General features: G+C 38.6%; 1 protein-coding gene and 1 long non-coding RNA gene across 4 annotated transcripts in view; one reads left to right on the top strand and one right to left on the bottom strand.

Moving 5' to 3' along the window:
• Positions 1-24,082, bottom strand: part of RIC3 (RIC3 acetylcholine receptor chaperone) — a 63,548-nt gene extending 39,466 nt beyond the window's left edge. The window contains exon 1 of one of the 3 annotated variants that reach the window (XM_043903964.1): positions 23,874-24,082. In XM_043903964.1, the coding sequence (XP_043759899.1) occupies positions 23,874-23,997 (124 nt within the window). In that variant the 5' untranslated portion in view covers positions 23,998-24,082. The remainder of the gene's footprint in view (positions 1-23,873) is intronic. The other 2 variants (XM_043903947.1, XM_043903957.1) reach the window with 2 other exon arrangements.
• LOC122694787 lies at positions 4,793-23,673 on the top strand. The gene is made up of 3 exons (XR_006341239.1): positions 4,793-4,968; positions 8,325-8,332; positions 23,662-23,673. It is a non-coding gene; the product is annotated as an uncharacterized LOC122694787 (long non-coding RNA).
• Positions 24,083-24,849: the final 767 nt, after the last annotated feature.

Genomic DNA, 24,849 nt, shown 5'->3' with positions numbered 1-24,849 from the left:
ATTCAAAGTGAGATGCTCAATGGAAAACAGGCAGGCTGGGTCAGCAGGAGAGATACCAGGTGTGACATTACTGTTGAGCGCCACGGGCCCCACCCAGTGGAAACGAGGGCAGGACTCTCTCGAGGTCAACTCTAGCACAGACACAGCACTCTGTCGTTGTGGAAGACTTCAAACATTCTGGCCCCTGTGCAAAGTCTTAAGTCAGCTAACTGGGAACAACTGACAAATCCCTGACCTAGTATGCTGACATTTTCATGTTCCACAGGTATGTAAGATGAGTAGGAGAATGGCTATTATGGCTAAAGAAGAAACTGGTTGATGAAATGAAAGGAGAACCATAGGAAAAAGAGACCATGTCATCTTAGAATTTGTGGCAATAATGTAGGGGTTGTATGGTACAGGTTCTAGTAAGGCAGAATTGAGAAGTCCTAAAAATAAAGCCATGTAGTTCCATGGCAAGAAACTCTAAAAAGAAAGCTCTTGAAATGCACTTTTGCTTGGATATTTAGAAGAGCTACCAGTACATCAGATGTACTGGTAGCTCTTCTAAAAGAACAGACAGAAGATCAATAGAAGAACACACAAGAAATCAGAATGAAAGAGTAGCAAGACTTGGAAGAACCATACGAGGAGGCCAAGGTTCAAAATAAGTTTACAAAAGGGCTAGCAAAAGCAAAAGGGGTATTTTGAGAGTGAAAATACGAAATGTATGTGGAGTTTTGGATAGACATGTACACACTGCTATATTTAAAATGGATAATGAGGACTTACCACATAGCACATATAACTCTGCTTAATGCTATGTGGCAGCCTGGATGGGCGTGGAATTTGGGGAATAATGGATGCCTCCACACATACGGCTGAGTCCCTTCACTGTTCACCTGAAACCATCACAACATTGTTAGCTGGCTACATCCCAATGCAAAACAAAAAGATTAAAAAAAACTACAAACAATATGTGCTGGAGAGGATGTGGAGAAAAGGAAATCTTACCACACAGTTAGTGGGAATATAAATTCATACAGCCACTATGGAGAATACCATGGAGATCTCTTAAAACACTAGGACTAAAACTACCATATGACTCAGTAATCCCACTACTGGGCATATACTCTGAGAAAACCACAATTCAAAAAGATATATGTACCCCCAATGTTCATCGCAGCACTATTTACAACAGCCAGGACATGGAAGCAACCTAGATGTCCACTGACAGATGAATGGATAAATAAGATGTGGTACATATATACAATGGAACATTATTCAGCCATAAAAAGGAATGAATTTGAGTCAGTTGTAGTGAGGTAAATGAATCTAGAGCCTGTTATACAGAGTGAAATAAGTCAGAAAAAGAAAAACAAGTATCTCATATTAATGTATATATATTTTATCTAAAAAAACAATATGGATGAACCTATTCACAGGGAAGAAATGGAGATGCAGGCATGGAGAATGGACTTATGGACACAGCAGGGGAAGGAGAGGGTAGGACCAACTGAGAAGGCAGCACTGACACATACACACTATCATGTGTGAAATACATAACCAGCGGGAAACTGCTGTGTAACACAGGGAGCCCAGCCCATATACCTAAAACTGAGCCACCTTGTTGTATGGCAGAAACCAACACAACATTATAAAGCAATTACCCTCCAATAAAAAAAGAAAAAGAAAATGCAAATTTACCTGATAATAAAATGTAAGGCTGAGAAAGCAGAACTTTTCAACCTCTATTTTACTTCCACATTCTCTATCAAAGGATATGAATTTGGCGTTAAATGGAAGAGAATTAACAATTATAGAGGGGAAAAAATGTCCCAGATGGGTGAGGCAAATAAGTTCAAGCCATTCACTAATTAACTTCCACCAGGAAGACTGGTAAAACTTGCAAATAAGGTCACTGAACTAAAGAAAATTTTAGAAATTAAACTGATAAAAATTTTGAACGAATGGCAATAGATAACTATTGTTCCAGTGTGCAAAAAGCAAAAGGTGGACAGTGGACTTTTCAATTAATAGAGAAGTGAATATATTGTGTAGCTCTTGGGCTCAATTCTAAAAATGATTCTTCCCTTTTTTATGGAGTGGACATGAGAGGGAAGAAACTTTTTTTCTGGTTGTAAAAGAAATGCATACCTATGGAAAACTGAGAAAATACAGAAAAGTATAAATAATGACCACCTATAATTCCTAAAATAACCATTGTTAAAATGTTGATCTGCTTCTTTCTTGTGACTATGCATAGTGAACACAACTTTACTTTTTATTTATAGTATACAATTTTTGCATATCATTTAGAACTTGTCATGAGGAGAAGAAAGAAAAAGGGAGAAAGAAAATGTACTAAAAGAAATTATGGCTGAAAACTTCCCAAATCTAAAGAAGGAAACAGATATCCAGGTACAGGAAACATAGAAGGTCCAAAACAAGGTAAACCCAAACAGATCTACAGCAAGACATATAATAATAAAAATTTCAAAAGTTAAAAATAGGATTCTAAAGGTAGCAAGAGAAAAACAAGGAGTTAATTACAAGGGATCTCCCATACAGCTATCAGCTTATTTCTCTTCAGAAATGTTGCAGGCCAGAAAGGAATGGCAAGATATATTCAAAGTTCTGAAAGGGAAAAATCTGCAACCTAGGATACGCTACCAAGCAAGATTATCATTTAGAATCGGACAGACAAAGAATTTCTCAGATAAGCAAAAACTAAAAAGAACACAGCAATACTAAACCTATCCTAAAGGAAATATTGAAAGATCTTCCCTAAATAGAAATGAAAAAAAATAAATAAATAAATAGAAATGAAGTTATAAATATATAGGAAAGACAAAAATCACCTAAATCACTTATTTAGGTCATATGGAAAGCAAATCACCTAAATAAGCCAGTACACGGGGAACTCCCTGGTGGCCCAGTGGTTAGGACTTCATGCTTCCACCACCTGGGACCTGGGCTTGATTCATGTTTGGGGAACTAAGGTCCTGCAAGCCATGCAGTATGGTCAAAAATTTTAATTAAAAAAACTTCAATATTACACTTTAAAAAATAGATAAACAAATAAGGCCAGTGTACAGATTTTTAAAAATTCAAAATTTCTGTGAAAGTGATGATAACCACAATGAAGAACAAAAGGACGAACAAGAAGATGTACAAGAAGATATGAAAAGCATAAAATGAGAGGGGAGAGTAAGAAAATGTAGATTTTTTTTTCATTTCCTAGAGTGTATCTGAGCCTATATGACCAGTCTAAAGCACACAGATAAAGGATGGAATAACATACTTGAAAAACACAGTAACTACAAAAACATAACACATTCACAAAAACCAAAAAAAAAAAAAAGAGAGAGAGAGAGAACTGAAGTATAATGCAAAAGAAAATCAAACCACAAAAGGAAAGAGAAAGAATAAATATAAAATCAACAGGAAAATACAGCTTAAAATGCAATAAATTCATATTTATCAGTAATCACCTTAAATGTCAATGAACTAAATGCTCCAATCAAAAGACACAGAGTAGAAGACTGGGTTAAAAAAAAAAAACAGCTACAATATGCTGCCTATAAGAGACCCACTTTAGGGAAAAGAACACAGACAAAATGAAAGTGAGGGGACACAAAAGATATTTCATTCAAAGAGAAATGAGAAGAAAGTGGGAGTTACACTACTCATATCAGACAAAACAGACTTTAAAACAAAGGCCACAGAGGAATATAAAAGACATTATATGATAGTAAAAGGATCAATACAAAAAGAGGACTTTACACTTGTCAACATATAGGTACCAAATACATAAAACAAATTCTAACAGACATAAAGGGAGAAAATAACAGGAATACAATAATAGTAGGAGATTTTAAAACACAACTCACATCAATGGATAGATCTTCTAGACAAAAAACTCAATAATGCAACAGAGATCCTAGATTATACAATAGAGCAGTTAGACTTAGTTGAAATTTCCAAAACATTATATCCAAAAAACCAGAATACATATTTTTTCCAAGTGCACATGGAACATTCACTAGGACTGAGCACACAGTAGGGCACAAAACAAGCCTCAACAAAGAGTATAGAAATTATCTTAAGCATCTTGTCCAACCACAATGTCATGAAACTAGAAAGCAACCACAGAAAAGAGAAATGAGAAAATAAACAATTACACAGAGACTAAAAACAAGCTACCAAAAACCCAATGGGCCAATAATAAAACCAAAGAGGAAATTTAAAAATATCTTGACAAGTGACAATGAAAACACAACCATACAAAATCTGTGGGATGCAGCAAAAGCAGTTCTTAGAGGAACATCATAGTGATAATCAGGAAATTCATAGCGATACAGGCCTTCCTCAAGAAAGAAAAGTCTCAAATAAACAACGTAACCTTTCACTTAAGAGAATCAGAAAAAGAACAAAATCTAAAGTCAGTAAAGGAAGGAAATAAAGATCAGAGAGGAAATAAATAAAGTAGGGATTAAAAAATTGAAAGAAAAAAATCAATAAAACCAAGAGCGTGTTCTTTGAAAGGATAAACATAACTGACAAACCTCTGACCAGGTTCACTGAACAAAATAAGAAATAAGGAGACTTAACAAATAACACTGCAGAAATACAAAAAACCTTAAGAGAATACTTTGAAAAATTATATGCCAACAAATTTGACAACCTTGGAAAAATAGGTAAGTTTCTGGAAATAAACAGCTCACCAAAATTGAATCAAGAAGAAACAGACAATTTGAGCTGACTAATCACTAGAAATAAAAGATAGAATCTTTAAAAACTCTGTACAGCCGGGCGCGGTGGCGCGCGCCTGTAATCCCAGCTACTCGGGAGGCTGAGGCTGGAGGATCGCTTGAGCTCAGGAGTTCTGGGCTGCAGTGCGCTATGCCGATCGGGTGTCCGCACTAAGTTCGGCATCAATGTGGTGACCTCCCGGGAGCGGGGGACCACCAGGTTGCCTAAGGAGGGGTGAACCGGCCCAGGTCGGAAACGGAGCAGGTCAAAAACTCCCGTGCTGATCAGTAGTGGGATCGCGCCTGTGAATAGCCACTGTACTCCAGCCTGGGCAACATAGCGAGACCCTGTCTCTTAATAAAAAAAAAGAAAAAAAATAAAAACTCTGTACAAAACAAAAGCCTGGGACCAAATGGCTTCACAGGCAAATTCTACCAAACATATGAATAAGAACTTATATCGATCCTTCTCAAACTCTTCCAAAAAACTGAAGAGGAAGGAACACTCCAAAAGATATTCTATTCTATGAAGCCACTATCATCACCCTTATACCAAAACCACACAAAGACACCACCAAAAAAGAAAATTATAGGCCAATATCTTTGATGAATATAGATGCAAAAGTTCAACAAAATATTAGCAAACCAAATTCAACAACACATAAAAAAGATCATATACCACAACCAAGTGGGATTCATCCCAAGTTCACAAGGATGGTTCAACATACACAAATCAATGTGATACAGCAAACAAATATGAGAAGACAAAAACCACATGATCATCTCAACAGATGCAGAAAAAGCATTTCACAAAATTTAATATCCGTTGATGATAAGAAACAAAACAAAACACCTCTTACCAAAGTGGGTACAGAGGGAACATACCTCAACATACTGAAAGCTACTTATGATAAACCCACAGCCAATACAACGCTCAGTGGTGAAAAGCTGAAAGCCTTCCCACTAAAATCCAGAACAAGACAAGGATGTCCACTTTCACTTCTTCTATTCAACACAGCATTGGAAGTCCTAGCTACGGCAATCAGACAAGAAATAAAAGGTATTCAAATGAAGGGAAGAGGTAAAATCGTCATTATATGCAGATGTCATGATATTATATATATTAATAGAAAACCCTAAAGACTCCATACAGGTTGACAAACCTGTATGCAGGTGAGGAAGCAACAGTTAGAACTGGACATGGAACAACAGACTGGTTCCAAATAGGAAAAGGAGTACGTCAAGGCTGTATATTGTCACCCTGCTTATTTAACTTATATGCAGAGTACGCTGGGCTGGAAGAAGCACAAGCTGGAATCAAGATTGCTGGGAGAAATATCAATAATCTCAGATATGCAGATGACACCACCCTTATGGCAGAAAGGGAAGAGGAACTAAAAAGCCTCTTGATGAAAGTGAAAGAGGAGAGTGAAAAAGTTGGCTTAAAGCTCAACATTCAGAAAACTAAGATCATGGCATCTGGTCCCATCACCTCAAGGGAAATAGATGGGGAGACAGTGGAAACAGTGTCAGACTTTATTTTTTTTGGCTCCAAAATCACTGCAGATGGTGACTGCAGCCATGAAATTAAAAGACGCTTACTCCTTGGAAGTTATGACCAAACTAGATAGCATATTAAAAAGCAGAGACATTACTTTGCCAACAAAGGTCCGTCTGGTCAAGGCTATGGTTTTTCCAGTGGTCATGTATGGATGTGAGAGTTGGACTGTGAAGAAAGCTGAGTGCCGAAAAATTGATGCTTCTGAACTATGGTGTTGGAGAAGACTCTTGAGAGTCCCTTGGACTGCAAGGAGATCCAACCAGTCCATCCTGAAGGAGATAAGTCTTGGGTGTTCATTGGAAGGACTGATGCTGAAGCTGAAACTCCAATACTTTGGCCACCTCATGCGAAGAGCTGACTCGTTGGAAAAGACCCTGATGCTGGGAGGGACTGGGGGCAGGAGGAGAAGGGGACGACAGAGGATGAGATGGCTGGATGGCATCACCGACTCGATGGGCATGAGTTTGAGTAAACTCCGGGAGTTGGTGATGGACAGGGAGGCCTGGCTTGCTGCAATTCATGGGGTCACAAAGAGTCGGACATGACTGAGCGACTGAACTGAACTGAAAGACTCCATACAAAAACTAGAACTGAGAAATTCAGCAAGGTAGCAGGACATAAGATTAACATGCAGAAATCAGATATATTTCTGTCAACAATGAAATATCAGAAAGGGAATGTAAAAAAAAAAAACAAAAAAAACCAATAACTTTCAAAATTGCACTCCCCAAAATAAAATACCTAGGAATAAATCTAAGCAAGGTGGTGAAAGATTTACACACTAAGAGCTATAAAACATTAATAAAGGAAATTGAAGATGACTCAAAGAAATACAAAGATATCCCATGCTCTTGGATTGGAAGAATTAATATTGTTAAAATGGCCATACTACCCAAAGCAACCTATAGATTTAATGTTATTCCTATCAAAGTGACATTTTTCACAGAACTAGAACAAATAATCCTGAGATTTATTTAGAACCATAAAAGACCAAGAATTCCCAATGCAATCTTGAGGGAGAAGAACAAAATAGAAGGCATAACTCTCCCAGACTTCCGACAATACTACAAAGCTACAGTAATCAAAAAATCATAGTATTAGCACAAAAACAGACACATTGATCAATGGAACAGAATAGAGAGCCCAGAAAGAAACTCGTACACGTATGGTCAATTAATCCTCAACAAAGGAGGCAAGAATAACGGGGGAAAGACTTTCTTCAGCAAGTGGTATTGGGAAAACCGGACAGCCACATGTAAATCAATGAAGTTAGAACACATTCTCTTACCATACACAAAAATTAACTCAAAATGGCTGAAATACTTAAACATAAGACATGACACCACAAAACTCCTAGAAGAGATGACAGGCAAAACACTCTCTGACATAAGTTGTATCAATGTTTCCTGAGGCCAGTCTGCTGACCTAAGGCAATAGCTGCTGCTGCTGCTACTAAGATCACTTCAGTCGTGTCCGACTCTGTGCAACCCCATGGACTGTAGCCTACCAGGCTCCTCCATCCATGGGATTTTCCAGGCAAGAGTACTGGAGTGGGTTGCCATTGCCTTCTCTGCAAGGCAATAGAAATAAAAACAAAAATAAACAAATGAAACCATACCAAAAGAAACCATAAATAAAACAAAAAGACTACCTACAGAGTGGGAGAAAATATTTGAACTATAGAAATCCCACTTCTAGGCATATATCCTGACAAAACTCTAATCCAAAAAGATACATGAACCCTATGTTCACAGCAGCACTATTCACAACAGCCAAGACAAGGAAGCAACCTCAGCGTCCACCGATAGATTAACGGATGAAGATGCGGTCCATACACACAATGGAACATCACTCAGCCACTAGAAAGAATGAAATAATGCCACTTATAGCAATGCAGGTGGACCTACAGATTATCATACTAAGTGAATTCAGAAAGGGAAAGACAAATACCATATGATATCACTTATAAGTGGAATCTAAAATATGATACAAATGAACCTATCTACAAAAAAACAGACTCACAGACACAGAGAACAGAGTTGTGGTTACCAAGGGGGAGGGTTGGGGGAAGGATGCAGTGGGAGGCTGGGGTTTGCAGATGCAAACTATTACACACGGAACAGATAAACAAGGTCCTACTTTATAGCACACAGACCTATATTCAGTATCCAATGACAAACTGAAAAGGAAAAGAATATTTTAAAATGTATATACAGGTATAACTGAATCACTTCGAAAAGCAGGAATTAATGCAATATTGTAAATCAACTATACTTCAATTAAAATAGTCTCAAAAATAGGTGCACAGTATCAGATTCAAATTTAGGTATAACTAATTCTGTATTTGTATTGTCCACCCTGTTTATAAATCAGTACCACTGCTTTAGTGATTCCAGAGAAATTGATATTTTCTCCCCTTTGATTTCAAAGAAAAACAAACCTGGCCACAAAAAAAAAAAAAATACTTCATGAATATAACTTACTGGAATCCTAACAGTCTATCATATGCATGCACAATATGAGATGCAGCCATAAATAATAATAAATGGGAACCCACTCAAGTATTCTTGCCTGGGAAATCCCATGGACAGATGAACCTGGCATGCTACAGTCCATTGGGTTGCAAAAGAACTGGACACGACTTAGCAACTAAACAATAATGGTTTATAAATGTTAATAGAGGAAACCATGATCCTTGGGAGCCAATGTTCATTAATTTGTTTAATTCTCTAATTCTTTAATTTATTGATTAAATTCTTTAATGATTTTCTACTGTGTGCGGGCCTGATCTAAAGCTGGAGATACTGCAGTGAACAAAACAGAAATCCTGACCTTCATGGAGCCTCCTATCTCAACCAGAAAAGAGATGATACACGAGGTAATGATAAATACTAAGAGAAAAAATGAAGCAGGTAAAGGTATTGGGGGAAAGTAAAGATTTAGCAAGAGTATCCAGAGAAGGCTCGGGAGATGTCTTTTAAGTTAAGACATAAATAAGATAAAGGAAGTGCACACAGCTGTCTAAGGAAGAGCATTTCAGGCAGAGGAAACAACAAATGCAAAGGCCCTGAGGTGAGAGCGCACCTGGAATGTTCAAATCATAGTGAGGAGGACGCCAGTGTGGTTAGAGCAGAAGGAGAAAGCCGGCAACGCAGAAGGAAACAGAAGAGGATTAAGTAGGCCTTGTGGGTCGCGTACAGACTTTGTCTTTTCATCTGAGTGAGTCAGGAAGACACTGGAGGGTTCTGTGGAGGGAGACTTAAGCTTTAACAGGATTAGTATGGATTCTATGTTGAGAATACAAAGAAGGGGGAAGAAAGGAAGCATGCAGAACATAATGCTATACTGGACAGAATAAGATGGAGTAAAGCAATCAAACCAACTGGTTGAATGATTGTACACAAATGGGTTTCAAAGAACAGAATGGGGTGACCTTAAGAGCAGTTTCAAAAGACTGACAGATTTTTTTAGATAATGTGAATGATCAAGAAGATATGCTAATCACTATCAAGGGAATTCATGAAAAAAAAAATGAGGCAGTGAGAGAAATTTGAATACTGATTTCATGACATTAACGAATTACTGACTTTCAGGTCCGATAATGATATTGCACCTATATTTTAAAAAAAAAATTTTTTTTTTACTAGTTGGAGCTAATTACTTCAAAACATTTCAGTGGGTTTTGTCATACATTGATATGAATCAGCCATAGATTTACACGTATTCCCCATCCCGATCCCCCCTCCCACCTCCCTCTCCACCCAATTCCTCTGGGTCTTCCCAGTGCACCAGGCCCGAGCACTTGTCTCATGCATCCCACCTGGGCTGGTGATCTGTTTCACCATAGACAGTATACATGCTGTTTTTTTGAAACATCCCACCCTCACCTTCTCCCACAGAGTTCAAAAGTCTGTTCTGTATTTCTGTGTCTCTTTTTCTGTTTTGCATATAGGGTTATCGTTACCATCTTTCTAAATTCCATATATATGTGTTAGTATGCTGTAATGTTCTTTATCTTTCTGGCTTACTTCACTCTGTATAATGGGCTCCAGTTTCATCCATCTCATTAGGACTGATTCAAATGAATTCTTTTTAACGGCTGAGTAATATTCCATGGTGTATATGTACCACAGCTTCCTTATCCATTCATCTGCTGATGGGCATCTAGGTTGCTTCCATGTCCTGGCTATTATAAACAGTGCTGCGATGAACATTGGGGTGCACGTGTCTCTTTCAGATCTGGTTTCCTCAGTGTGTATGCCCAGAAGTGGGATTGCTGGGTCATATGGCAGTTCTATTTCCAGTTTTTTAAGAAATCTCCACACTGTTTTCCATAGCGACTGTACTAGTTTGCATTCCCACCAACAGTGTAAGAGGGTTCCCTTTTCTCCACACCCTCTCCAGCATTTATTGCTTGTAGACTTTTGGATAGCAGCCATCCTGACTGGCGTGTAATGGTACCTCATTGTGGTTTTGATTTGCATTTCTCTAATAATGAGTGATGTTGAGCATCTTTTCATGTGTTTGTTAGCCATCTGTATGTCTTCTTTGGAGAAATGTCTGTTTAGTTCTTTGGCCCATTTTTTGATTGGGTCATTTATTTTTCTGGAGTTGAGCTGCAGGAGTTGCTTGTATATTTTTGAGATTAATCCTTTGTCTGTTGCTTCATTTGCTATTATTTTCTCCCAATCTGAGGGCTGCCTTTTCACCTTACTTATAGTTTCCTTTGTAGTGCAAAAGCTTTTAAGTTTCATTAGGTCCCATTTGTTTAGTTTTGCTTTTATTTCCAATATTCTGGGAGGTGGGTCATAGAGGATCTTGCTGTGATTTATGTCGGAGAGTGTTTTGCCTATGTTCTCCTCTAGGAGTTTCATAGTTTCTGGTCTTACATTTAGATCTTTAATCCATTTTGAGTTTATTTTTGTGTATGGTGTTAGAAAGTGTTCTCGTTTCACTCTTTTACAAGTGGTTGACCAGTTTTCCCAGCACCACTTGTTAAAGAGGTTGTCTTTTTTCCATTGTATATCCTTGCCTCCTTTGTCAAAGATAAGGTGTCCATAGGTTCGTGGATTTATCTCTGGGCTTTCTATTCTGTTCCATTGATCTATATTTCTGTCTTTGTGCCAGTACCATACTGTCTTGATGACTGTGGCTTTGTAGTAGAGTCTGAAGTCAGGCAGGTTGATTCCTCCAGTTCCATTCTTCTTTCTCAAGATTACTTTGGCTATTCGAGGTTTTTTGTATTTCCATACAAATTGTGAAATTCTTTGTTCTAGTTCTGTGAAAAATACCGTTGGTAGCTTGATAGGGATTGCATTGAATCTATAGATTGCTTTGGGTAGAATAGCCATTTTGACAATATTGATTCTTCCAATCCATGAACACGGTATGTTTCTCCATCTGTTTGTGTCCTCTTTGATTTCTTTCATCAGTGTTTTATAGTTTTCTATGTATAGGTCTTTTGTTTCTTTAGGTAGATATACTCCTAAGTATTTTATTCTTTTTGTTGCAATGGTGAATGGTATTGTTTCCTTAATTTCTCTTTCTGTTTTTTCATTGTTAGCATACAGGAATGCAAGGGATTTCTGTGTGTTAATTTTATATCCTGCAACTTTACTATATTCATTGATTAGCTCTAGTAATTTTCTGGAAGAGTCTTTAGGGTTTTCTATGTAGAGGATCATGTCATCTGCAAACAGCGAGAGTTTCACTTCTTCTTTTCCTATCTGGATTCCTTTTACTTCTTTTTCTGCTCTGATTGCTGTGGCCAAAACTTCCAACACTATGTTGAATAGTAGTTGTGAGAGTGGGCACCCTTGTCTTGTTCCTGATTTCAGGGGAAATGCTTTCAATTTTTCACCATTGAGGGTGATGCTTGCTGTGGGTTTGTCATATATAGCTTTTATTATGTTGAGTTATGTTCCTTCTATTCCTGCTTTCTGGAGAGTTTTAATCATAAATGGACGTTGAATTTTGTCAAAGGCTTTCTCTGCATCTATTGAGATAATCATATGGTTTTTATCTTTCAATTTGTTAATGTGGTGTATTACATTGATTGATTTGCAGATATTAAAGAATCCTTGCATTCCTGGGATAAAGCCCACTTGGTCATGGTGTATGATTTTTTTAATATGTTGTTGGATTCTGTTTGCTAGAATTTTGTTAAGGATTTTTGCATCTATGTTCATCAGTGATATTGGCCTGTAGTTTTCCTTTTTTGTGGCATCTTTGTCTGGTTTTGGAATTAGGGTGATGGTGGCCTCATAGAATGAGTTTGGAAGCTTACCTTCATCTGCAATTTTCTGGAAGAGTTTGAGTAAGATAGGTGTTAGCTCTTCTCTAAATTTTTGGTAGAATTCAGCTGTGAAGCCATCTGGTCCTGGGCTTTTGTTTGCTGGAAGATTTTTGATTACAGTTTCGATTTCCTTGCTTGTGATGGGTCTGTTAAGATCTTCTATTTCTTCCTGGTTCAGTTTTGGAAAGTTATACTTTTCTGAGAATTTGTCCATTTCATCCAAGTTGTCCATTTTGTTGGCACAGAGCTGCTGGTAGTAGTCTCTTATGATCCTTTGTATTTCAGTGTTGTCTGTTGTGATCTCTCCATTTTCATTTCTAATTCTGTTAATTTGGTTCTTCTCTCTTTGTTTCTTAATGAGTCTTGCTAATGGTTTGTCAATTTTGTTTATTTTTTCAAAAAACCAGCTTTTAGCTTTGTTGATTTTTGCTATGGTCTCTTTAGTTTCTATTGCATTTATTTCTGCCCTGATTTTTAAGATTTCTTTCCTTCTGCTAACCCTGGGGTTCTTCATTTCTTCCTTCTCTAATTGCTTTAGGTGTAGAGTTAGGTTATTTATTTGGCTTTTTTCTTGTTTCTTGATGTAAGCCTGTAATGCTATGAACCTTCCCCTTAGCACTGCTTTTACAGTGTCCCATAGGTTTTGGGTTGTTGTGTTTTCATTTTCATTCATTTCTATACATATTTTGATTTCTTTTTTGATTTCTTCTATGATTTGTTGATTATTCAGAAGCGTGTTATTTAGCCTCCATATGTTTGAATTTTTAACAATTTTTTTCCTGTAATTGAGACCTAATCTTACTGCACTGTGGTCAGAAAAGATGACTGGAATGATTTCAATTTTTTTGAATTTTCCAAGACCAGATTTATGGCCCAGGATGTGATCTATTCTGGAGAAGGTTCCGTGTGCACTTGAGAAAAAGGTGAAGTTGATTGTTTTGGGGTGAAATGTCCTATAGATATCAATTAGGTCTAGCTGGTCCATTGTGTCATTTAAGGTTTGTGTTTCCTTGTTAATTTTCTGTTTAGTTGATCTATCCATAGTTGTGAGTGGGGTATTAAAGTCTCCCACTATTATTGTGTTACTATTAGTTTCCTCTTTCATACTCGTTAGTGTTTGCCGTACATATTGCAGTGCTCCTATGTTGGGTGCATATATATTTATAATTGTTATATCTTCTTCTTGGATTGATCCTTTGATCATTATGTAGTGTCCTTCTTTATCTCTTTTCACATCCTTTATTTGAAAGTCTATTTTATCTGATATGAGTATTGCAACTCCTGCTTTCTTTTGGTCTCCGTTTGCGTGAAATATTTTTTTCCAGCCCTTCACTTTTAGTCTGTATGTGTCTCTTGTTTTGAGGTGGGTCTCTTGTACACAGCATATATAGGGGTCTTGTTTTTGTATCCATTCAGCCAATCTTTGTCTTTTGGTTGGGGCATTCAACCCATTTACATTTAAGGTAATTATTGATAGGTGTGGTCCCGTTGCCATTTACTTTGTTGTTTTGGGTTCATGTTTATACAACCTTTCTGCATTTCCTGTCTAGAGAAGATCCTTTAGCATTTGTTGAAGAGCTGGTTTGGTGGTGCTGAATTCTCTCAGCTTTTGCTTATCTGTAAAGCTTTTGAATTCTCCTTCATATCTGAATGAGCTCCTTGCTGGATACAGTAATCTAGGTTGTAGGTTATTCTCTTTCACTACTTTCAGTACGTCCTGCCATTCCCTTCTGGCCTGGAGGGTTTCTATTGATAGATCAGCTGTTATCCTTATGGGAATCCCTTTGTGTGTTATTTGTTGTTTCTCCCTTGCTGCTTTTAATATTTGTTCTTTGTGTTTGATCTTTGTTAATTTGATTAATATGTGTCTTGGGGTGTTTCGCCTTATTTTTAAAATAAATTTTGTTTTCTTATGCTTTAGAGATGTATACAAAAATACTTAAGGATGAAATGAAATCCCATTGTCTGGGATTTGCTATTTGCATAGGGGGGAAAGTAAGTGGGGATATCCATGATACAAGATGATGGTTGTTGAAGCAGGAGGATGTGGAGTCCTCTTATTATACTACTCTATTTACTTTTTCTTATGTTTGAAAATGTCTTTAACAAAAAAAGGTTTTTTAAAAATCAAGAATGATATATAGCTGAGATGGTAAAAACAAATACAATGAATGAAACAATAAATGTTCTGAAGAAATGTCAAGAGGCTAGAATTCTGGATCAAATTGAGACAAAATGCAACAAGGAAGGCTATATCACTCTATTTGGTTCCAAAACACCAAGAGAATGTACAAAATGGACAAACCTATAGGAGTAGCTCCTTTAAAAAAAAAAAAGAAAGAAAGAAGTTTAAAATTCTAATACACAGCAAAATCAGCAAGTAACACCCACAATCTAAAGTAACCCCCAGGATGTATTAATAGAAGTAAAGAGTTTTAAAAAGGGGGATATGCGTTTAGTCACTAAGTCAAGTCCAGCTCTTTGCAACCCCATGGACTGTAGTCTGCCAGGATCCTCTGCTCATGGATTCCCCAAGCAAGAATACTGGAGCATGTTGCCATTTCCTCCTGCTCCAGTATCTATCCCTGGGTCAGGAAGTGAGTCTCCTGCACTGGCAGGCAGATTCTTAACTGCTGGAGCCACCAGGGAACCCCCTAAAAAGGGGGATGGGGCACACAATAGGCTGCTCTTCCATGAGATACCAGGCTTACACTTGCTATTGTTTGCCTTCTAAGAGGGCCATACTTAGATACTTGAAACTATGTCACATGAGGAATGGATGTGGGACCTAGGGATGTCACGTAGGAAAAAAGATGGAAAAAGGCGATGTGATACTAGTCTACAAATTTCTGAACTCGTTGCCTTTCCCCTTTAATCTATTTTGCTTCATTACTATTTTGTAAAGGGTGTCACCATCTATATAGTCACCTAAGCCAATAAGCTGAGAATAATTCAAGATGCCTCCCTCTGTCTCAAATTCCACTTCTAGGTAAAAATGTCTCTTAAAATTCTTCCTGTCCCTCCTGTTCAATGTGGACACTTCCCCTGCTCCATTTACTCCTCCTTCCTCCAGTATCCCTATTTCCCTCTGGGAACCACTCCCAACTACACAGTGGGTCAGCATAGTCTTTCTACCCAGAGCACTGCAAATAACTTTACTCAAGTCAATAAAATGGATGGATATATTAGCTGGAACTACTGGGAAAGAACTGGGGGTGGGGGGATAAAAGTGAGATGGGAGAGAAGGAAGAGTTCAAAAGAAAAGAAACATTCTTTCTCTGAACTATTAAATGTGAGGTAATATCTGGAACTGTTGCAACTATTGTTGCTACACTGAGAGACAGAGCCAACATGACAAGAAACCCAGAAGTAAAAAGAACAAAGAAAACCAGACAGAAGTCCTGATGGGGTTGTGAATCTCTGGATCAAACCAACAGGAGGCCAATCTTAACACAAAGTCCTTTCATGTGCACTAATCAACACATCCTCCTTTAAACTTGACAACTCAGCTGAATTTTCTGTTACTTATCACTAGAATCCTAAACTGAAGGGCCCAAAGACACTGGCTTAATGATGTTCATGATGTCTCAAATGGACTACTGCAACATTATTTTCCCTGAAGAAACCCTCACTGATACAGCTTCTACACTGTTGTCAAGATGTCCTTTCAGATTTAAGTTTCTCTTCTACTAACAAACTCACAATGGCCTCACCTATCTTTAGAATAATATCCAAACTCCTTAAGTATGGCATGAAAAAGAATCTTTACAATTTGGCAGCTGGTCTCATCTCTTACAACTCTAAAGCTATTTCAAAGCTCTGGGTGTTGATTTTGCTGTGTTCCCTCTGCCTGAAATATTCTTCTTAATCTGGCTAATAAAAACACGTTAGAATTACCTCCTCAATTTAGTAAAAAAAAAAAAAAAAAAAAAAGCAAGGTTTTAACATCCAAAAAATCAATTATGTTATGTATCATATCCATAGAATGAAGGACAAAAACCCCATGGTCACTTAACAGACAGAAAAAGCAATTGACAAAATTCAATTCAATCCCTTCATAATAAAAATACTCAACAGACCCCCTTTTTAAAATTCTTTAGTTCTATTAATGCATCCATAGCTAGCAGTATCCTTAATGGTATGAAAGCTTTCTTAAGATTAGGAACAATTAAGGATGTTCACTCTTCACTATTTCTATTTGACACGTCCTAGAGGTTCTAGCCCCGGAGAAGGCAATGGCAACCCACTCTAGTACTCTTGCCTGGAAAATCCCATGGACATGGACGAAGGAGCCTGGTAGGCTACAGCCCGTGGGGTCACGAAGAGTCGGACACGACTGAGCGACTTCACTGTCACTTTTCACTTTCATGCATTGGAGAAGGAAATGGCAACCCACTCCAGCATTCTTGCCTGGAGAATCCCGGGGACGGGGGGAGCCTGGTGGGCTGCCATCTATGGGATCTCACAGAGTTGGACATGACTGACGTGACTTAGCAGCAGCAGAGGTTGTAGCCCAGGCAGTTAGGCAAGAAAAAGAAAAGGCCTGTAGGTAGGAAAGAAAGAAGTAACACGATCTCTGTTTGTAGACAACATGATCATTTACCACAGCCAATAAACAATTCAGCAAGTCTACAGAATACAGTATTAATACACAAAGACTGTGTTTCTAAAACTGAGTAATGAATAATCTTAAAATTAATAAAATAATTCAATTTACAATAACATCAAAAAGAATAAAATACTTAGGAATATACTTAACAAAAGAATTCTTGTACACTGAAAACTACTGAAAGTCGCTCAGTTGTGTCCGACTCTTTGCGACCCCACAGACTATATAGTCCATGGAATTCTCTAGGTCAGAATACTGGAGTGGGTAGCCTTTCCCTCTTCCAGGGGATCTTCCCAACCCACGGATTGAACCCAGGTATCCCAAATTGCAGGCGGTTTCTTTACCAGCTGAGCCACAAGGGAAGCCCAAGAGTACTGAAATGGGTAGCCTATCCCTTCTCCAGCAGATCTTCCCAATCCAGGAATCAAACTGGGGTCTATTCATTGCAGGCGGATTTCTTTACCAACTGAGTTATCAGGGAAGCCTGAAATCAATTAAAGACCTAAATAAATTTTTTAAAATCCTATTCATAGATTAAAAGACTTATTGTTATTAAGATGGCAATACTCTTCAAAATGATTTAGATTCCACACAATCAAAATCCCAGCTGGTTTTTGCAGAAATTGACAAGCTAATCCTAAAATGTGTATGGAAATCCTGAGCCACAGCACTCAGAAATCAATCTTGATAATAAAAGAACATAGTATGGAGACTTAACAATTTATGATCTCAAATTTTAACTACAAAGCTTCAGTAATCAAGGCAGTGTGGTACTGACATAAGGACAGGTATATATTCTATATCTGATTTTTATCAATGGGACAGAATTGAGACTCCAGAAATAAGCTCTCACACTTAGTCAACTGAATTTCAACAAGGGTGTTAAAAAAATTCAATGTAAACAGAATATTCTTTTCAACAAATAATGCTAGGATAACTGTATATCCATATGAAGTTGGACTTTTCCTCATATCAAAAGCAAAAATTAACTCAAAATGGATCAAAGGATTAAATATGAGTAAATACTATAAAACTTGAAGACATGGGCATAAATCTTCATAACCTCGGATCTGGCAATTATATTTTTAGATCTGACACCAAAAGCAGAAAAGAAGAAGGTAAATAAGTTAGACTTCATCAAAATTAAAAACTTTCCTTAAGAGGACACCATCAAGAAAGTGAAGAGTTGAAGAAAATATTTGCAAATCACATATCTGATAATGAACTTGTAACTAAAATACATAAAGAATTCTTATAATTCAACAATAAAGAAACCCAATTTAAAAATGGGCAAAAGTCTGAACAGACATTTCTCCAAGTTGTTACACAAACGGCCTATAAACACATGAAAATATATTAAAGTTGTTAGTCATCATGGAAATACAAAAAAAAAAAAAAAACCCACAATAAGATAGCACTTCACACCTGTTAGGATGGCTATAAGAAAAAGGCTGGCAATAACAAATGTCAGAGAGTATGTGGAGAAATTGGAATCCTCACACATTAACGGTGGGAATGTAAAATGATGCAGATACTTTGGAAAACAATCTAGCAGTTCCTCAAAACTGCTCACAGAGTAATAATATGAGCGAAATTCCACTCTTAGTTCCAGCCACACTAAAATGTTCACATTTCCCAAATGCATATATTCAAGAGAAATGAAAGCATATATCCACACAAAAATGTGTACACAGATGTTAACAGTGGCATTACTCATAATCATCAAAACCCCAAATGCCCAACTAATAAATGAATAAAATGTAGATGGAATATTCCACATAATGGAATATTATTCAGCCATGAAAAGCAATGAAGCACTGATACACGCTACAACATGGATGAAACTTAAAAACATGCTATGTGAAGGAAACCAGTCACAAAAGATCACACATTGTATGATTCCATTTACATGAAATGCCCATAGCAGGCAAATCTATAGACAGAAGATTAATGGTTGCCTAGGAAGCTCCAATACTTTGGCCACCTGATGCAAAGAACTGACTCATTAGAAAAGACCCTGATGCTGGGAAAGACTGAAGGCAGGAGGAGGAGGGGACGAGAGAGGATGAGATGGTTGGATGGCATCACCGACTTGATGGATATGGCTTTGAGCAAACTCAGGGATTGTTCTGAATGAAGGACAGGGAAGCCTGGTGTAGTTCATGGGATCACAAAGAGCCAGGCACAACTGAATGACTCAACTGAACTGAAGGCTGAAGGGGTAGCGGTGGGGCTAAAGATGGCTAAAGATGGTTTGGAGGGGGGCGGGAATGATAAAGTGTTCTAAAATTGATAGCAGTGATGATTGCACAACTCTGTGACCACGCTAAAAACCAGTCACACGCTTTTTTTTTTGCTTACTTTTTTATTGATGTATAGTTGATTTACAATATTATTTCAGATGTACAGCACAATGATTCCACATTTTGCAGATTATACTCCATTATAGGTTTTTTACAAGATAATGGCTATAATTCTCTGTGCTATACAGTATATCCTTGTTGTTTATCTATTTTATATTTAATACATAGTAGTTTTCATCTGTTAATCTCATACCCTTAATTTATCCCTCCCCTCTTTCCTCTCCTGTTTGGTAACCACAAGTTTATTTTCTATATCTGTGGTTCTGTTTCTGTTTTGCATACACATTCATGTTATTTTTTAGATTTCACATATAAGTGATATCACATAGTATTTGTCTCTGACTTTTTTCACTAAGCGTAATATTCTTAGGCCCATTCATATTGCTGCAAATGGCTACTTCTTTTTCTAAAATTTATTTTTAATTGGAGCATAACTGCTTTACAATATTGTGTTGGTTTCTGCCATATGCCAACATGAATCAGTCATAGGTATACATATGTCCCTTTCCTCTTGAACCTTCCTCCCGCCTCCCACCCATCCCACCTCTCTAGGTTGTCAGAGAGCACGGGGTTGAGTTCCCTGTGTCATACGTAAATTTCCACTGGCTATCTATTTTACATATGGCAGTGTATATATGTTTGCATGCTATTCTCTCAATGTGTCCCACCCTCTCCTTCCCCCATTGTGTCTACAAGTCTGTTCTCTATGTCTGTGTCTCCAATGATGCTCTGCAAATAGGTTCATCAGTACCATCTTCTAGATTCTATGTATATGCATTAATATATGATATTTGCTTTCCTCTTTTTGACTTACTTCACTCTGTAAAATAGGCTCTAGGTTCATCCACCTCATTAGAACTGAGTCAACTGTGTGTCCTTTTATGGCTGAGTAATATTCCATTGTGTATGTGTACCACAGCTTCTTTACCCAAGCATATGTTGATGGACATCTAGGTTGCTTCCATGTCCTAGCTATTATAGTGCTACGATGAACACTGGGGTACATGTGTCTTTTTCAACTATGATTTCCTCAGGGTATACACCCAGCAGTGGGATTGTTGGGTCACATGGTAGTTTCTTTTTTTTTTTAATGTGGTAAGCATATGTTTCATTTTATTAAAATGCATTTACCAAACTGTTTTCCAACGTGGTTGTACCATTCTACATCATTACAAGCAATATGCGAGTTTCAGTTGCTTTGCATCCTCATCAGCACTTGGTATGGTCAGTGCATATGGTAGTTTTATTCCTAGTTTTTAAAGGAACCGCTATACTGTTTTCCATAATGACTGTATCAGTTTACACTCCCACTAACAGTGCAAGAGGCGTCCCTTTTCTCCACAGCCTCTCCAGCATTTATTGTTTGCAGATTTTTTGATGATGGACATTCTGACCAGAACTGATTCATTGGAAAAGACCCCGATGCTGGGAAAGAGTGAAGGCAGGAGGAGAAGGGGACGACAAAGGATGAGATGGTTGGATGGCATCACCGACTTGATGGACATGAGTTTGAGTAAACTCCGGGAGTTGGTGATGGACGGAGAATCCTGGAGTGCTGCAGTCCATGGGGCTGCAGAGTCAGACACGACTTAGTGACTGAACTGAACTGATTCTGACGAGTGTGAGTTGATACCTCATTGTAGTTTTGATCTGAATTTCTCTAATAATAAGCGAGGTTGAGTATCTTTTGATGCAGTCACACAGTTTCAACACATGAACTGCATGGTATGTGAATTATATCCCAAGAAAGCTATTACCAAAATAAAAAAAAAAGAAAAGGGTCTTCTCTTCCATAACACTTTTCTTGAGACACCAATAAAACCAACCATTCTAACATGTGTCTCCTCCTTTCCCTGCAAGGATTTGAGTACCTGCAATTGATACTTTTTTGCACTTATTCAATGTTTTTTTCCCCTATACTAAACTGTGAGTTCCTCAAGCCAGGGATTTGGCGTTTTTTTTTTTTAAAGAATTAAACAGTATTTATATACTGTGTGTAAGCTATGTTAAAGGGTACATCATTAATATTTGCTAAAGACTATCTTAATGGCTGTCATGTGGAAAAGGGACAATGCTCATTTTATATATGCCAATGGGCAGAGATGGAAGCTATAATGACACAATTTTAAGACACGGATGACATGAATTTTCAAATAATCAGGTCTATCCCTTTCTGCAGAGCAGGGGTTTCTGGATTCTGTGGTTTCTCTGAGTTGATACTCAAATTCTTGATGTATGTACAAAAAGTATGGGCATTTTTCCTCGGGGAAAAATCAATAATTTTCATTAGATTCTTAGAGGGATAATGGTTAGAGGTTATAATGGATAACCCAATGATGGTTAGGAATCACCATTTTTAAAATGTCAGTGTACCAAGACAAGGATTTTAGTTAGCAAATTTCAGTTACTGGAATACATCATTTAAGGTAGGCTTTTACATAGATTATGGTGGCTCAAACAGTAATGAATCTGCTGCAATGTAGGAGACCTGGATTCGATCCCTGGGTGGGGAAGATCCCCTGGAGAAGGGAATGGTCACCCACTCCAGTATTTTCGACTGGAGAATTTCATGGACAGAGGGGCTATCTGCAGGCTGCAGTCCATGGGGTCGCAAAGAATTGGACACGACTGAAAAACTAACACTAACTTACTTTTACCTAGATTATACTACTTTGGTAATGAATGCAAAAAGAGCATTTTATTCATTTAAAAATACTGACGGTCCAGTATATGCCAACTGCTAAAGAAATGGCTTACACTCTACAAAGCAGAGACGAGACAAAAAAAAAAAAAAAACCAGTAAAATATATAAGAAAATGTCATTTGATACAATAACGCCTTCAATTGAGAAAATAAAACATGGTGGAATAGGAAATTATGAGAGTGTAAAGAGTGACTTTAGTTAGAGTCATCAGGGGAAGTCTCTGAAGAGATTACATTTAAGCTGAGCAATGAGAAGGGCGCCGAGGAACTAACATTTCAGGAATGAAGAGAACAGAAACTGTAAAGTTTCTAAGGTTAAGAACACTATTATTACTTGAGTTCTTAGGAGAAAAAGCCATCTCTGATCGTCTCTCTATACAACATTTAGAAGAGTATCTCCCACCTGCATTGAAGAGAACTTATTCAAGACAATTCAGCATGATGAAAATTTAACATGATAAGACACTATTGTAAACGAATCTTTAACTGCTTAGGGTCATCGTGAATTTACTCTTCATCATCATCAGACAAAGTGAGTAAAACCTTTAGAGTTTTGTAATAAGAGAAAAGAAAAAAAGAAAAAGAAAACTCAACAAATGAGGTAGTTTGCTTTTTTTTTTTTCCAAGAAGTTTCTCCCAGGGAGATAATTTTACAAACATAAAGACTATCAAGCAAAGTCTATGAACAGAATTCTGGGTTGGATCTGCCCTTCACCCCTAGAGCCTGGTGTTTTGCATTTCTTGTATTTATAATCTATGATGTACAAGAGGGTGGAGTTACAGTCAATGTGCACAAATCAGAGGGAATTGAGTTCAAGGAGCTGTCCAACATCAACAGGTTGAATACTAGTGGAAGCACGAAAACTGTAAAACCGTGTCTCAAAGATGTTATACAGACAATTTCCAGAAGAAAGTTACCAGAACTTCACAATCTACAGAGAACTGTGCTAGTTCCTTCTCCTAGTCTTTGGCAGTCCTGCCCTGTTACACTCACCCATTATGCAAACGCCCCAGAATGCAAACCACAGGGTGGATTTTTAACCACCACATACATCATGCCAGTAACAAAGGATTAACAAATACTTGTTCAGGTAACGGGACACAGAATCATGTTCATCTCAGTAACTGAAAATCGGATTGTTAAAGTCTTCAAATTATATTTACGAAGGCACAAAAAGAGCCTGAAGCAGTGAGCACTCGACACCAAACTGAAAATACACAAGAAATTAAGGTTAACAATACCCAGTCCAACTATTTCATTAGAAAGCACGAGAGAAAGCACACGGACACCCTAACAAGGGGAATTCAAGTGGGAGCCCTCCTGACTCAAAGCGCTTGGGCAGATAGTTGACTAGTTGAGTTAGGCCAACGAGGGGAAGGGGTGAGAGCACCCGGAGAGAGCGTCCAGGCTCGTCTGCGCGCGCTCCTGCAGGGGAAGGCCTGGAGGGATCTGGTCCGGCCGCTGCCCGCTGGGGCCAAGAGGACCCTAGCGCTTGGCACCTCCCAAACTCCGCGGGGCCGGAGACCCCCCGCGGCCCTCCCTCCAGCAGGGATCTCGGCGCTCGAGCTCGCCCTGCGGCTCGGGGTGGCGGGCCCGGCCCGCGCCTACCTTCGGGCGCCGGCGGCGGCTCCTGCCGCTTTCCGCGGGACAGGAAGGCCTTGGGCAGCAGCAGCGACACAGCCAGGACGAGGCCCGAGGCCAGGGCCACCCTCTGCACCGTGGAGTACGCCATGACCGCCCACCCCCGCCGCAGGTGCGGGCTCCCGCCGGAACCGGAACCGCAGCGCCCGCGGCCTCCGCCGACCCCACCGAGCGCTGCGCGGACGGCGCCGCGCGAGGGACACGCGAGCGCGGCGCGTGGGGCTGACTCGCTCCTCCCGCGCGGTCCCCAGGTGCGCTGAATGGTACCCGCGCCCTCTCATTCGTACCAGCTAGAAACTCCTCCCTGTAACCCACGCCCACAGGGGCGTTCTACACCTAAACTACGGTTGGCCGCGCCCTTCCTTTCATCCCCATCACTACACTGCTCACTCCCCTCCTCAACCGCCCATCAATTAACTGGTTAAGCTTCCAGCCCCTCAGGCCTCGCGCATTCATTCTCCATCTGCAGCCCAAGGTGATAATGCTAAAACTTAGGTGTAATGCGTTTAAAGCTCTCCATAGCTTCAAATCTTTGAAAAACTCCCCTTTATTCTCATATAAAGGTCCAACTGCTTTCTGTGACCTCAAGGCCCTCCCTGATCTGGCTTTACCAATGCACCGTTCAAACTAGATCATTTGCTATTTCCCTAACATATTTCTTGCTTTCCGGGAATCTTTGCTTTATCCTGCTCACACTGCCTGGAAAATTCCTAACACATCTCCACTGCTAAAAACTTCTCTGAAGAATAGCTGAAAGTACTGCCTTCATGAAACATTTTTAGCCAGCTTCTCCTTCCTCTGTGTCCCCACAGTCCTTGTCACTGTCCTTATGAATTTCTTTAACAAACATTCTTTTGGTTCTTACTTGGTATCAATCACAGAAATGGCACTACAGAGTCTGATGAATAACATAGGTTCCCTGTAGGGTAGATAATCATAGAAA

Source organism: Cervus elaphus, chromosome 1 (genome assembly GCF_910594005.1).
Source record: "Cervus elaphus chromosome 1, mCerEla1.1, whole genome shotgun sequence".
Taxonomy (NCBI): Eukaryota; Metazoa; Chordata; class Mammalia; order Artiodactyla; family Cervidae; genus Cervus; species Cervus elaphus.
The sequence above is the reverse complement of the archived record's forward strand: the minus strand, read 5'-3'. Positions and strand labels throughout refer to the sequence as shown.